The sequence below is a fragment of the Pezoporus wallicus genome, unplaced genomic scaffold (assembly GCF_028554395.1).
Source record: "Pezoporus wallicus isolate ANWC-B61680 ecotype Strahan unplaced genomic scaffold, APGP_CSIRO_Pwel_v1 contig_6814, whole genome shotgun sequence".
Lineage (NCBI taxonomy): Eukaryota > Metazoa > Chordata > Aves > Psittaciformes > Psittacidae > Pezoporus > Pezoporus wallicus.
In genome coordinates, this window is record NW_026639755.1 from 310,478 (window position 1) to 325,792 (window position 15,315).

Genomic DNA, 15,315 nt, shown 5'->3' on the forward strand with positions numbered 1-15,315 from the left:
AATTCTTCTCATCCAGTTTCTATTATCTCATGTACAACACATTTAGGTCAGTTGTGCTCAGTGGCTTTCTTATGTATTTCTGAACTGGTGTTTAATCTTGTGGCATTATTAAACACACCTCATTTCTGTAACCTGTCTTATAGTCAGGTAAATATCTATGTCAAATGGTAATGAAGAAATTAAGTCAGAGTTCAAGGCTCAGGCTCAATTTGAGAATTTGTATTCTCTCTAAAGGCATCCTTTCCTGTTTTTCTCTTACAAACCGGATGCTTTGCTCTGAGTTTAAAAAAAAAAAGTATTTGTTTCCCATTGGGAATCTTTAGACTTGTGTTTGTTTTGATTTGGGAATTATTTAGGTTGTGGAATGCTTTTTCCAAGTTCAAAATTGTTTCCTATCATTTGGAATTAAGAACAGGGGTTTTGATAAGGAAATGAAACTAAGGCTGTGCTGTCTGTTTTGGACTGTGTTAAAATATTAAGTAAACAGGCATGACAGCTAAAGAAGGATTAGCATACTGAGTTCCAAACCTAAATATACTAAGGACAACTCCATGGGCATGTGTGCAAGTGGGAGGCAGATGCAAGTAGTCTTTCCTATCAGATGAAGCCAGCAGATGTATGAGGCAGCTGTAATTCAGAAACAGTTCAACCACATGAGTGCAGCGCCGTGCTTGTGCCTAACACACCAATATTTTCGCTCAAATTTTGCACCATTCTAATGAAGTTTTATGGCTTCCATACTGGAATCGGCTCCCTTTCAGCTGTCTTAAAGAAAATTTAGAATGTGGTTCGGACCAAAATGTGTGGAAGTATCCCAAGCTGTTATCTAAAGATAGAAAAGCTTATGTGACACGGCTGTTAGAGGTGTGGGGTTTGTGATGCTTTTCCTACTGCCTAGCTGACAAAGTAGTTTAGCTTACAGTTATCTGTAAGAAATTGTATCTTTACTGTCTTGGAAAATCAGTACTCAGCTTGCTTCATACATAAGATTTCTGCACTCAGGCCACATAACTCTGCTTGAGTCCAGATAACATCTCGCTCTCATATTTACTGTCAAATATTAACCTTGCTTTGCATGCTGCTGGGTTTAGCTGACTGCTGCCTGTATTTAGGTTCTACATACCTTTGAGCCATCATTCACAGATACTCTTCCCATCAGTCTTCCACTTCCTGATTTCGCAAAATGGAGTGGCTCCAGATATGTGTATTTGGCTAGTTTTGATTGCTTCATGGGTGTAGCCAATTGCCATCACCATGTAGTTCTCACTTGTTATTCTTGCCTCCCTTCTGATACGCTTCTGTTCCCTCCTTTGTACTCAATTTAATGCCATCTCCTCTCCCTCATTCCTTTCCTACTCTGAAGGTTATTCTAATCTTTCTCTCATGACATTGTAGCCTTTCAGTTAATATTAGGTGTTAACCACTAACTCGGATCGTAGTTTCAGCATTAATCGCAATTATGGCTTGCACACAGTCCTCCTATCTACTATAATTCAGTTTTGTGGTTGTGCTTAAAACCAAAATAAGAAAAATACGGAGAAGACAACTGAGTGGAAATGTATAAAATCGAAACTGTCTGGAATTAGTATGTTAAGCCCTTCTGTGTAAGATTTAGTTGGAGAGCAAAGTGAAGCAGTCAAGTGAGGAATAGAGAAGGGGAAGGTTTACTGTAGTATAAATACTAAGAGTTTTTTGGGTCTTAAGGATGTAGCTGTTTAAGCAGCAGTTTGTTGTTAATAACATCTACCTGCAGATCCACTTCTTTAACAGAGACTGGCATACACTTTGGTGCTTCACTTCCATTACTTCCTCATTTATAAAATTAAGGCAAGCATTGCAGTTGATTATTTAATGTCATTTACATGCTAAAATACTGTCTGGTACAAAAGATTAAGAACTCCTTTTCATATTGTCTATTATCAGTAATTTAACAGAACTCGGCAATCAACATGCTTAGGTTTTTGTTCTGCTTTTTCAATTAGTCTAAAATGTTAAAGGTGATTGGTTTCTTCATGGGTACTTAAAGGCCTATTCATTGCATTTTATAGCCGAGCTGAAATACAGTGCGGTTTTATACGCAATGCATAGTTTCATTGACTAATTTTGAGGCACTTGTTTTCACAGTGTAATTAAACTCTTGTTCAAAAATTCATTTTCTTAAATGTTACCTTGTTCTTTGAGTCATTAAGACACTTTACAAGTGGTATGCTGCAGTACTGGCAGTTTTATTGCCAGAGCTTCATTGAATATGCAGAAAACTGGGTTGATAATTGTTTGCATTTAATTTTCATGTTGCATATTTTCCTACCACATCTGTAATTGTCTATCACATTAAGAAATCCTGTTGCTACAGTCTGAAAACTTGAATTCTGTGAATCTTTTTGAGTAGCAATTGCAATATTTTTCCTACATCAGTACAGTCTTGCCCAGTCTGCATTTTTCAGGCATTCTGAAGCTGGGCAGGCAGGAATATCAATAACAAGAATATTTATTTCTTTAAGAGTGTAATAACTCTGTACTTAATGTGAGGCTGAGTTTATCAAGGAAGCATTTTCACTCTGTTGCTAAGGATTAAAACACCTGTGTGAAAAATAACTGATCTTTTTAGGTTCAAAGTGTGCCAGGGTATGCTACTTTCATGAGGCTTTACATCTCCTATTCAGTTTCTCGAATCATGGTGGTGAAACAGGGGAGGAGCTGCTCTATGCTTGGGCTCATCCATTGTTGGGTTGCTCTGGCAGTAGTGCTGGATCACTGTCTGGTTCAGAACAGAGCAGAAATTCAGCTTAGGAATTAAGTCTAATTATCACTTGGCACTTTGTTCCTCTTAGATTCCTTTTGCAGAGGAATCTTCTTTCCACCTCCAGTTAATGAGCCCAGTAATCAAAGGTGTTTTGAACCAGTAGGAATAGGTTCTGCTTTGTGTAAATGATGTCAGTCCAGGGTCCTGAAAAAGAGAGAGTGGCTGAGATAATACTATTTCTTGTACACAAGGTCTGTTTGTATCTTATGGTTCTGTCCATCAGTATGATCATCCCATTGGCTGTGCTGTTTTAAGAGTGAAAGTGATTTCCTTACATGCAGATCTCTAGTCTCTATGCATAACTAACTATGGAGTCCAGCTTTCTTATGAAGAGAAGCTGGCTTTCTAGAGTGTAAAATAACTTATTTCCATAGCAAGGATTGCAACAGGCTTCTTACTATTTGTATGATATAGAGGCAGTTGCCTCTGTATCAGTCCAAATGCTTTTACTACACCCAACTTCTTGTTTTTACTCAAGCAGTCTCGGCAATTCCCTTAGGTTTCTTCAAAACATAGCTGCTGGGGTATCCATAGGCTGTCCTTATAAACTAGAATAACGGTCTCTTAGATTCCTCTGTGATTTTTGTCACTGGTTGAGGAAATAGTCAAACCCTACCTTGATTGTAAACAAACTGATGACCATACCACTTCAGGATCTTTAATCTGTCTTTTCTGCTTAGTAATAGAATATTTCCTTTTTGGTCACTGCATAAGGGAGAAGGGTAAGAATGGCTACGTGCACCTATTAGACCTATTGTATATGACTTCCCTTGGAGGCAGAGTGGCCTCATGGTAACTTTCCACTTCAGGCTGGTTGCCTTGACTTTGTAGTATCCCTGCTGTGACCTAGTGTGCATTTTGGTAATTAGAGATCCATTTGAACAGGCTGAATTTCCTTTGGGTTTGTTATTCCTCTAACTCATCTTTGGGTAGATGCCAATTGTGTTGTAAGACACTAACACACTTGTAACACAAGAGTTTTGAAGTACAGACAGATGGTGAAAGGGAAAGAAGGAGAATTTTCTCCCCAGTGAGAGAGGGGAGAGAATAGGAAAAGCAAAAGCAAGAAAGCCTACACACTGAGGAAAAGGTACTTTGCTAAGTGAAGGAAAGGGGTGAGAGGGGGAAAGTAATGCAAAGGCACTCACTCGCCACCTACCACAAGCAGTATGAAAACCCAAATGGTCCTTGACGAATGGCTGCGTGCCAGACTGTCCCCTGCTCTGCCAAAACTCTGGTGTGTTATCAACACTGGTTTAGTCATGAATCCAAAACACGACACCATATGTTCTGCTGTGAAGAAAAATAACTATATCCCAACCAGACCCAGCACACGTGCTCAGCCTTCAATTCAGGCTAAAGAAAGCCTCCATGGAAATGCTTTTTTGGAAGAAGTAATGAACTTGTCTGTGGTATATACCTGTTGAAGAAAGGAAGAGATATGGGATATGCATGAAGACATGCTGAGAAAGTTGGGGCTGTTCAGCCTGGAGAAGAGAAGCTGCTCAGAGACCTCAGAGCAGCTTCCAGTATCTCAAGGGGGCTTGTAAGGATGCTGAAGGGGGGGGAGCTCTTCATCAGAGACTGCAGCAATAGGACAAGGGGAAATGGGTTTAAACTAAAACAGGGGAAGTTGAGGTTAGATATGAGGAAGAAGTTCTTTACTGTGAGGGTGGTGAGGCACTGGAATGGGTTGCCCAGAGAAGCTGTGGCTGCCCCATCCCCGGCAGTGTTCAAGGTCAGGTTAGACAGAGCCTTGGGTGACATGGTCTAGCATGAAGCATCCCTGTCCATGGCAGAGGATTGGAACTGGATGATCTTAAGGTCCTTTCCAACCCAAACCATTATGTAATTCAGTGTGTCAAATATGGAAATTTCTGTGAAACACCTATTTGATGATTCCTCAGAATGCATGACCTCAGTTTGCTGGTATAGAATTTTAATTTGTCGTCTAGTTCCTTATTTGCATAATGTGTCTGTGTCTCAGATTTTCATGGTCTTCTCTGGTCATAATTGATCTGTACTAGTTCACCTATTTTCTATGGCACCTCAGTGCTCATAGCCTCTTCTGCTTCCATATAATAAGTATCAGACTATTTAAATCTCTATACTTACGGTACAATGGAAATGGGCTATTTATTTTCTTCATATTCCTTTAGTCATGGAACACATCACAATGAATTGTCTCCCTGTACTTTGATAGTCTCTTGTGAGACTTTAAGATGGTATAAATAAACCAGTTCTTCATCTAGTATGTTAGCATACTGAAAGAATTTTAGATAGGAAAACAATTTTTCTTTCAATGTCCCTGCTATTTGCACTTAATCATATGATTTGTTAGATATTTCAGACTGTAGATTTATGTGCTATCAAGTGAGTGTATTATTGGTCTAATCCCAGGAAACTGAAGTCTACCTAAATATAAATCTGAATTACTATTTTGCAGTCCTTTGGAATAATACTTTTGCTTAATGAAAGTGTGCACGATTTTGTTAATAGTTCAGCTATTTCGCTGCTAAATGCCTTCCATTAGCTCATGATGGATGTTCTGTTTTATTTAGAAGAATGAGCGTTGCATTCGTTAGGCAAACTTCATTAAATTTGGAGCTCAATCAACTAGAACTATAATTTTATAAAGAGGAAACTTCCTAATCTGACATTTGTAAAACTGAGCCCTTTTGGAATCAGTTATTACCTTATTCAACGTGACCAACTGAGCCTTTGTATTGAGCAGAGGCAGACCCTGGGAGGTGTGCCTTCTGCTAGGAGAAGTGTTATTTTCTGTTATAATTTAATTGTTTTATAGCCTTTTTCACCCCAATGAGACATCTGCTCTTTCTGTATTCAGAGCAATAATAGATCAGACTGGTTGAGGTGGTAGTAAGCAGTGAATAGTATTATCTCATTGTTCAGAATTACTTCATGACTTATAAATGACACTTTCTGCAGTTTAAGTCCAGGAAGACTTTCCTCTTCTCTTTTAAGGCAAAATTAGTGAATCTTAGTATTGTTATGAAAGGGAAAAACCCATACTCTATTATGAATGGAAAATGATTTCTCTTTGTGACTTTAGACTGAATGGTTTGTACCAACATCAGGAGGAGGAAGTACAGCTGCCTATCCGTTGTAGCCTATTTTCCCTGTAGCATCACATGTGACTCTAATGCAGGCCAGTGGTCACTGAACACTTGCTGTTTCTTCCTGCTTTAGTTTTTGCTATCAGTGCAGTGCATTTTTAAGATGGAGTGAGACAGCAATGACAACATCGCTTCCTGTTCTGGTTAAGTCGTGGATCTCAGCAGATACAGGTGGATTTCATGGAAGCCGTTATTTAGAAACAAATTAAACCTGACATCCTCTTTACATTGTCTTCCAAGAGTGAAGCTGAGAGCAACTCTCTAACCCTACCTTGTGTAGCCTGCAAATGGCTGTAAATTATACCTATCTTGTAACATAGGCCAGCCAAGGTGTTACTTGCATTGACTACTGTTGCCTTATGTCCTCCATTCTTGTAAGCACAAGACTTCTGGGTATGAACTCTGCATTTTGGATTCTTCTCCCTCAGTGTCCAGAGGAGGGAATTAGCTTGCTTTGTGCTGCCTGATTGGCACTAAAGGAAGAAGACTGGGTAGACAGTCTGTTGCAAAATACTGGCTTGTCATCTCTTGGCCCTTTGGAAATGTGTTCAGCCCAAAAGGTTTAAAACCCAAAGATTTGTTCTGAGTCTTCCTCAAGGAAGACGGGCTGGTGTGCAGTTAAAAAGGAAAACCAAAGCAAATTTTTTTTAAATAGTCTACTTATGAGTAAGAACTAAGAAAAAATAATAATTTATTGTAGGTTATGATATAAATGCAATCCTTAGGAGACCATGGTAGGAAATAGTTGAGCTCTTGCATGGAGTCTAGAAACTAAAACCATACTGATCTGCATTTCAGAAACAGGCACCCATCGCTGCTCGCGTAAGAAGTGTGAGTGAGTAGAAGGGGCTTTGTTCACACGCACGTGTTTTGTTGAATGTTTGTGGGTCTAGGAAAGATGGACATAAAAGATGAGAGAGAGGGGCAAAAAGGCATCATCCAGGAGAGCCTGAAAAAAATATTGGAGTGTAGCCCAGACAAAATCTTAGAATATGTATCTATGCCTTTAATTGACTCTTAGGGACAAAAAATGCTGAGCAAGTCTGTTTTGCTCTACTGGACTGAAGGGGCAATGACACACCAGTCCATGCCATGCAGCATATTCTCTACACCCCATGCTAGATGTCAAATATAAGAGTTTACCGATGTGTTTATAAGTGTGTTTAATTCAAAAAGATTTTATTTTTTGAAACTATTACACGAGGAGCTTTCAGGATTATCCCTATTTGTTGAAACACCTTGTGTATTTGGAAATTACTAATATCGGTGTGACTCAAATAAAGGGACAGAAATTGCTTTGAGTGCCATAGCAGTATAACACACTCCAGCTCCAGGTCAAAAATGCCTTGTTGGCTAATACTGAGGTTAGTCATTGTGTCATGGTCTGATTTGTGTATTTAAAGTGCTTAATTAAATAACTGTCACATTAATACTTATGAAAAGGTGCAGTTAAATGCATGCTGTAGCTCTGCTCAAAGCAACCTCCGCTTCAGCACAAGCAGTAGAATTTGTCATTTGGACGAAGGCATTCAACCTTACAGTACTTACCCCACCACGCTGAATTCATTTCCTGAGAGTTATAGGTATGCCTGGTGGCCAATTTGTGGAAGAATGTGTGTTTAATCTTGTGAAAGGTAGTGTATCCTGTTCTATACTTGAATATTCTTAACAAACACCATGACTTTAGGCTTTCCATATCTAGTTTAATTTAAAACATATGCATGGCTGTTTCTGAAGACATTAGTTGGTGATTACTTTGTTACAGAGGCTGCTTAATTTTTACTATTCAGGGAAAGAAATCCCTGAAAATGAAGTTAAGCTTGCATGTAAGTGTCATTTAGGTTTGTGAAAAGAAATACAGTGGGGGTGATGGCTTCAGTTATTGTTATGCTTGAGGAGAAAAAAATACCTCTAAACATGTAAAAACCAGAAATGAATGAATAGAAACAAGAACCAGGAACACTGCACTATAGAGATTTCGCTATGGATGAAAAGCACATTAAAAAAAAAAAATTGGCTTGACTCGCTAGGAGACTACTGACATTAAATTGCTAATCATGAAGTTATTGTACTGTTTTATAGAATACTGGTGTGAACAGTAAAATTTGGCTACTTTTAGTGCATAGGGAGTTTCATACATACCATGAAAATAAATGCAAAAAATTGTATTTTTTGCTTTCCTCTAGAAACGAAGACCTCTGCCTACTACAGGCAACAGCTTAAGCTGAGATGGACTAGGGAGGTCAAGGCCAAAGCAGGCAGTAGCTCACCACCTCCTCATTTTGTCTCTTTTGCACAAACTGATGAGTCACTCATCAATCCTCTGGAAATTGCTGCTGTTTCAATTGAACAGTATTTTAGAGTAAAGCACCATTGATTTTTATTTGGCTTTAAATGCTACACTTTAAATGGTGGCAGTTGAGGAATCCATCAGCATCTCATAGTGTGGGTCCTTTGCAGGCAATGGTGCGAACATTTTGGAGCTTTGGCTTTATCAGTCAAGGCAGCTCTGGGTGTCCGTGCTCATCAGCCCATGCTTTAGTGACTAGGTAGCTTCTATAATTACTGTTTCAGTAGTCAGTGTTGGGAAGTGCAAGGCATTACTGCAAGTACTGGTTGCTTTATCTTGTGTGTGCTTGCCTTCTTTTTTTTTAAACACTTCTGTCCTAGAATTCCTGATAGCTTTTTGAAGCTGGATGTCTTTCTGTCCTTTTTTTGTGGCAAAGTAGGTGCTTATGGTCAGGTTAGGAAAGCAGATGAGGTGGTTTGGGTTTTTTTTTCTGTCTTTAGTTGTCTTTTTGTCCCCAGAAGCCAAACTGTGCCAGAGGACTTGATGTTTTGGAAGAGAAGTGTTATCCTCCTATGTAACTGCTAATTCCGTGCTTGTTTTGATTGTTCTTTGTGCTGTCATCTTTGTTGTAACTTTGCTTTACTACCGCTTGGGTTATTTTCTCATGCTTGTGAAGTTTAGGAAAAGTAATAAAATAATCACTTGTAATAGGAATCCTTCTTTTTGTGTGCAGGAAACTCACAAATGGGTGCTACCATAGTAGATGCATTGGATACTCTTTATATCATGGGGCTTCACGATGAATTCAGAGAAGGACAAGAGTGGATTGACAAAAACCTTGATTTCAGTGTGGTAAGTAGAGCTGTCCTTAATACTTCCCTGGTCTTTTTCACAGTGTTCCACTTCAGGGGGAGACAGAAGAGGTCTTTCAGCTGGAACTTAAAAAACTTGGGATTCAAAGTATCAGTGTAAGCTTTAGGGAAGTTCCCTGTTTGCAACATCCCAACCCTTTCACACTTTAAATTGTAAGCAAAGATATAGCTATATATTGTATTTCCAAAGGCCAACCTATAATTGGAAAGTGGAAGGGAGGGGAAGTGGTCAGTGAGAACCAACAAGGTGTCACAAATGAAGGCAGAAATGAGGCTTTACTAGGTCATAGTAGTTGGAAGTAACTGAGCTTTAAAAGACAATTTCCTCCCAAACCATAGTGTATAAATTGCCTAACAGTAAAATCTCTTCTTCTTTCGTGTCCTTAAGATGTTTTAACATGAAGAATGCCATCTGGATCATCATAGTTTGCCTGTTCTGAATCTATAAAAAAAAATTCCCAGTTGATCATACAGTAATTTTTTGTGTGTGTGGAGTTGGGAAGTGTTAAAATGGAAAAAAATGGCTCTATTTTATCCTTCTCAGTTCCTGTTACTGATTCAGGGACTTTCACCTGATTGTGGTGCAATTTGTATTTCAATCCTTGTACTTTTCCTGGACAATTACTGGACATTCCAATAATGCACAAAATGAAATGTAGGGATACAGTCAGAATTGAGCAGATGCTTCCTGTTGGGTTTATGCTATATCTTATGTTTCAGAAATTATTTATTTGGGTGTTTTCTTTTTGTTTTATGCATTGACTCTCTGGCAAACATTAAAGAAATTCTACTCTGCTTTTTGCAGTTAATGCCAGATAATTATTTAGTCTAAAACTGAAGATCTTATGTATCAGAGAACATAGACATAATGGTACTGTTATGAGGGTAACCTAAATTACTTCCATAACTTTTGTCTGATGTAAGGTTGTATCAATATAAACTGCAGAAATTCCCATAAAATCATAGATTCCCAAACTGGTTTGGGTTGGAAGAGACCTTTAAAGACCATCTAGTTCCAAACACCTGCCATGGGCAGGGACACCCTTCACTAGACCAGGAAGGTTGTCCTCAAAGTAGGTTTAGAATCAGACTGTGTATTCCAAGAATCTAAAGTTCAATGACAGCTTTCTATGTATCAGAGAACACTTCTCTGTGTTAATGACTTGTATACATCAGATTTGAGTAATTTCCTTACATGGCTTGAAGTTTATAAATAAATATATGTTTGTTGCTCTTGAATTCTTTTACTAGGAAAAATAAATCTTTTTTCACTCTACCCTGTACTATTGCTTCTGTGATTCATGACCTTCATAGGTATTAAATGGAATAATATGCTGCACTGTTGATACTTTTCTTGAGTCACCTATATGTGAATAAAACTGTTTTTTTTACTAAAAATCTGTATTTTGGAGTATTTCAAACTTCGGACTTCTAGTCATCAGTGCTATTTGAGGAACCTTTTAGAGTATTCATAGAATCTTTCTGAAATACATAACGTGCAAAGCACATTTATTTTGGATACAAGCAAAATGCACAACTTCAGGTGCCATAGAAATAGTGTGAAGGGAAAGATATACCCATAAGTTCGAACTGTGTGCTAACAGATGGGTCAACTTGTACATTGTATATTGTAGTGACTTTTCTGGATGAGAGAAGTCTCCCTTATCTCAAAATCTTCTAAGATAACTGCATTTCTGTGTTTAATGGCTTGAATTAGAAGTTTATGAAGGAGGCAAATAGGGTGTATGCAGACAAAGGAGTGAATGGGGTGCAGAGGGAGGCAGAAAGATGTAAGAACAAGCTAGTTCCTCTTAAATTTTCAGTGGTTCAAATGAGTCACAAGATACTGGTGAATTTAGCCCAATGATATTAATGTGGAGGAAGGCAGTAAAATGGTTTATTCTCTTGAGTTTCTCGGTGGTGTTGCAGTACTATGTGTCATATCGTTAAATACGTAAATGCTATTCCTAGACAGAGGCTATGTTAAAATAGAGCTCTAAATTTAAGATTGTACGCTCATAATTCAGGTTAAGAAAGTGCATTACAGGAATTACCTAATTATTATTTAGCTTTATGCTGTAAACCCAGAAAATTTGGTGTTAGAGAATCATAGAACAGTTTGGGTCGGAAGATACCTTCAAATCTCATCTAGCCCAAACCCACTGCAATGAGGAGGGCCATCTTCAGCTAGATCAGGTTGCCCAGAACCACATCCAGCCTGGCCTTGAACATCTCCAGGGATGGCAGTGGTATGCTTAAATGTAAGAGAAAAGATGCTGTATTATGGAAATATGCAGGTCTTTTCTTCCTTCCCACTATTCCCAAACAACTTTAATTGCACTTTGTGGTGATGATAAGGTTAGAGAGCAGGAAAATAACTAGTCTGATTTTTAAAAATCGGTTGAGGTTGTAATTAGAATTATCATTTGGTGTCCTGAAGATGTGCATGGGAAGTTCAGTATGAATCTAGATACTGAAATACAAACGCAGCCTCTGCTTTGACGGTTATTTTCCCATTGCTGATTAGGGAGTTGGTTAAATGTTGACTCTTTCTTTCTGTTCTAGAATTCTGAAGTATCTGTTTTTGAGGTCAATATTCGCTTCATTGGCGGTCTTCTAGCAGCATACTACCTTTCAGGACAAGAGGTAAGAAGACTTGAATATATCTGTCAAATTTAATGTATTCTAGCAAATGTTGCATAGGAAGAATGCTTTAGACTCTTGGCTTCTCAGTAGTTTGCAAACTAATTTTACAGCAGTAAGTTGTCTAAAGTAACCAAATTCTTAGAGTATGGGAATTTTGAAGCTTGTTTCTGTGCTGGTTTCGGCCAGTTTAAGACCATTTCATTAGAGCTTTGAAATGCTTCTTTTATCAAGATGTTTTCAAAAGATATATCCACTCAAGTAAACCTGAAATGTCAAGTCGCTAGCTTCTTATGCCAATAATTCGGTTTGATATTCTGTAATTCCAGGAAGGTAGAAATAACAGTTTTGTCACTTGTCCTGCAAGGCTGTAGGTTTACTTCACAAAAGAGCTTACAATCTTACCATTTTCTCAGGGACAAACTGAGAAACATCAAGCCAATTTTATCTCACTTTTGAAACTTGTATTAAAAAAGATTGGATACTTCTACTTCTGAGTACTTATTCAAAGACATGCTTAGATTGAAGGTTGCCTATACCCAAAGACCTGCAACTATGGACTTCTTTGGTCCAGCAGTAACATTGCTGTGACCTCTTCACATACTTTAATGTTAAAGGCTGGAGCTCGATCCATGCTATAGATTAAGTCATAGGTTTTTTGATGTCTTTTGATATGTTACCTATGTCTTTGATTTGTTTGGGTTTATCTTTTATTTTTGATGGCCCTTCTAAAGCCTAAAATGTCAGGCTTCCAGACATACTTCATAGCTTAAGGTTTAATGCACTTTCAGGTGTTTGTATCATAGAATCATAGTGGTTTATGTTGAAAGGGATGTAAAATATCCTCTAGTTCCAGTCCCCTGCCATGGGCAGGGACACCTTCCACTAGACCAGGTTGCTCCAAACCCCATCCAACCTGGCCTTGAACACTGCAAGGGATGGGGCAGCCACAGCTTCTCTGGGCACCCTGTGCCAGCGCCTCACCACCCTCACAGTAAGAGTATGTGTCTTTGCAACTTTTTTAGGGGAGTACCTTATACGTATCAGCAAATTCAAGGGATTTTAAGCCCACAGCTCTAAAGATAACCAGGAGAAAACCCCATATATGTTGGCTCTTTATATCTTTGGCATCATTCTGGGATCTGTGAATTTTCTGTAATAGGAGTGTTTTCTCTTTGAAAGAACAGCTTAGTGGCAAAGCAAAAAAACCACTGTATATGTTAAAAGAAATTGCTAGTTTATTTTTCATCAAGTCCTACCTGCTTCACCTTCTTTACTGTCAACACTCTTCAAGCCCCCCACCTGCAGTGGGATCAACTGCTAGCAGTCCTTTCTGCTAGTGATTGGTGTGGTCTGTTACAGGAGGCCCAAAGGGAAGGAGAAGCACATAATTTTGCCCTTCTCTCTCCTTTGTAGCAACTGAAGAGCTGACCTTGCGTTGATGACAGTGAGCCTTTCTCTGCCTCCAGAGTCTGCCAGGTTTAGGTCTTTCTCTGGAGTTTGCTCATAGCTCAGTAAGGGTTTTACCTTCATGGAGTGATCCTATTCCTCAGTCTTTTAAGCTGTTGCTGTTGCACCTCTTCAAGGAGGCAGTCATTGTAGCAGCTATTGCTCATTTCAGAGTAGTGGTGAGATTTAAGTCCTGTTACTTTACACTTCTGTCCTAACAAGAGGCGGCGTAAATATCACTGAATGATCAACCCAGATATTAACTTGAGGCAGCTTCTGAATTTTGTCAAGGGCAGCATTATTAACCTACAAGTTTCCTTTTGAAGGCCCTCAGAATATAGCTTTCTTATGCTCCCAGACATAAGAAAGGGGAAAAGTTTGTGTGTTTCTTTAGCAAAGAAGTCTCACAAGAGTGGTCAGACCTGTATGTGTTTTTCAACTTCTGCATGGGAGCAGCTTACGTAGCTAAGCTGGAACTGCTAGGAGTAGTCATGGTAGTTCCTAGTGCAGTGTAAGTGAGCCCAGCAGCATGTTGAAGGATACTTTCTTTTCAGAAATCTGTATTTCTGTTGCTTAGAGCTCTGATCACATTAGGAAGTACTATGTGATCACTGAAGCCTTCAAGCATTGAGTAGAGCAGTGCCACATCATCTTTTCAGGTAGGAACATTGATCCTGTCTCTGGATAACTTACTTGAACTGGAACATGCTCCTTGCAGTCATCTACTGTAAATAAGAAGAACCTCAGAGAAAGAGCAAAGTTCATAGGTCAGTAGCTGGATTGTTTGTGTACATCAATACCAAACCTGTGCACAAGACCCTTAAGAAGAACATTTTTGACCCAGTACGCAGATGAGTTCAGCCAAACACTGTAAAACAAAACACGTTTTGCCTGCATTTGTAAAGCTGTGTATTCCTTTTCCATTCAGTTGTCTAACTGCTTTTTAGAGTCAGACAAGCTCCTTTGCTTAGAAATGTGTTGATGAAAATTCTTTTTCTTTCCTTCTTGGAAAGCTTTTACCCTCTGTCTTTCCTAAATGCAGTCACTGGGCTGACTTTTGTTTTTAAAAGTATTTTTATGGCATCAAGTCTTTCCAATGAACTTCAAATGCTTCATGAGTTGTAGAAGATTGTTCCTGTCAAGTGTTTCTATGTGTTATGTTTTTTTCCAAAATACTCCTAAAAATACTCCTAAAAAGAGTGTTCAAGCTGCATTGCTTTCAAAATAGCACGGCAGATAGAACTGCTTCTGGTACCTGAGGGACAACAGTTGCCAAGTTGGATGGTTTGTCTGCGATTCGTCAGTGTGGGTAAGACAAGGGAACTTGAGGCTTTTTTGGTAATTGAGCCCAGGAGAGACACACCTGCCTCTGTGAGAACTCTTTAGAGTTTCCACTGTGGGAAGGTGTTCCTTAGCTCAGGATTGGGGTGTGCATTCTGACATGCAGTAGCTACCAGTATGGATGTTTTGCCTAATCAGGTTGTGAATGTGCACATGGGTTGAAAACGACCTTAAGATCATCCAGTTCCAACCCCCTTCCATGGGCAGGGGTGCCTCACACTAGACCATGTTGCCCAAGGCTCTGGCCAGCCTGGCCTTGAACACTGCCAGGGATGGGGCCAGCTGCAGCTTCTCTGGGCAGCCTGTGCCAGTGCCTCACCACCCTCATAGTACAGAACTTCTTCCTTATATCTAACCTGAACTTCCCCTGTTTTAGTTTAAACCCATTTCCCCTTGCCCTATCACTGCAGTCCCTGATGAATGAACAGGCTGCTTGGAATAAGTTTTCCCCTCTTTATGTAAATTCTGCTTAGGTCTGCAACAGCAGTAACTGCTGTTTGGTGACAGTTATAAAAGCTGTTCTTATTTTCTTTTGACTCCTATCCCTTAGTGCTGTTAAAGATGCTATAGTGACAACCATTAAAGAAAGTGTCCAGGACTCTGCATCAGCCGTGAAAGTCGAAGCACTTTTTAGTGGCCATATTTGGAGAATTTGACAGTCAGTGTGGCTTTTGCCCTTTGTATAAAGCGGGTAATTGTGCTTGATAGGATTTTATCTGTTTATGGGTCATAATGATCATAGTTTTTAAGTACAGCTGGCTATCAATTTAGATAAAATTG

At 39.1% G+C, this 15,315-nt stretch overlaps 1 protein-coding gene across 2 annotated transcripts in view; it reads left to right on the forward strand.

Annotated features, from left to right (window-relative positions):
* The window catches only part of MAN1A2 (mannosidase alpha class 1A member 2), a 139,385-nt gene that overhangs the window by 55,631 nt on the left and 68,439 nt on the right, over positions 1–15,315 (forward strand). For both annotated transcript variants that reach the window (XM_057416009.1, XM_057416010.1), the window contains 2 exons: positions 8,964–9,082; positions 11,668–11,748. In XM_057416009.1, coding sequence (XP_057271992.1) covers positions 8,964–9,082; positions 11,668–11,748 — 200 coding nt within the window. The remainder of the gene's footprint in view (positions 1–8,963; positions 9,083–11,667; positions 11,749–15,315) is intronic.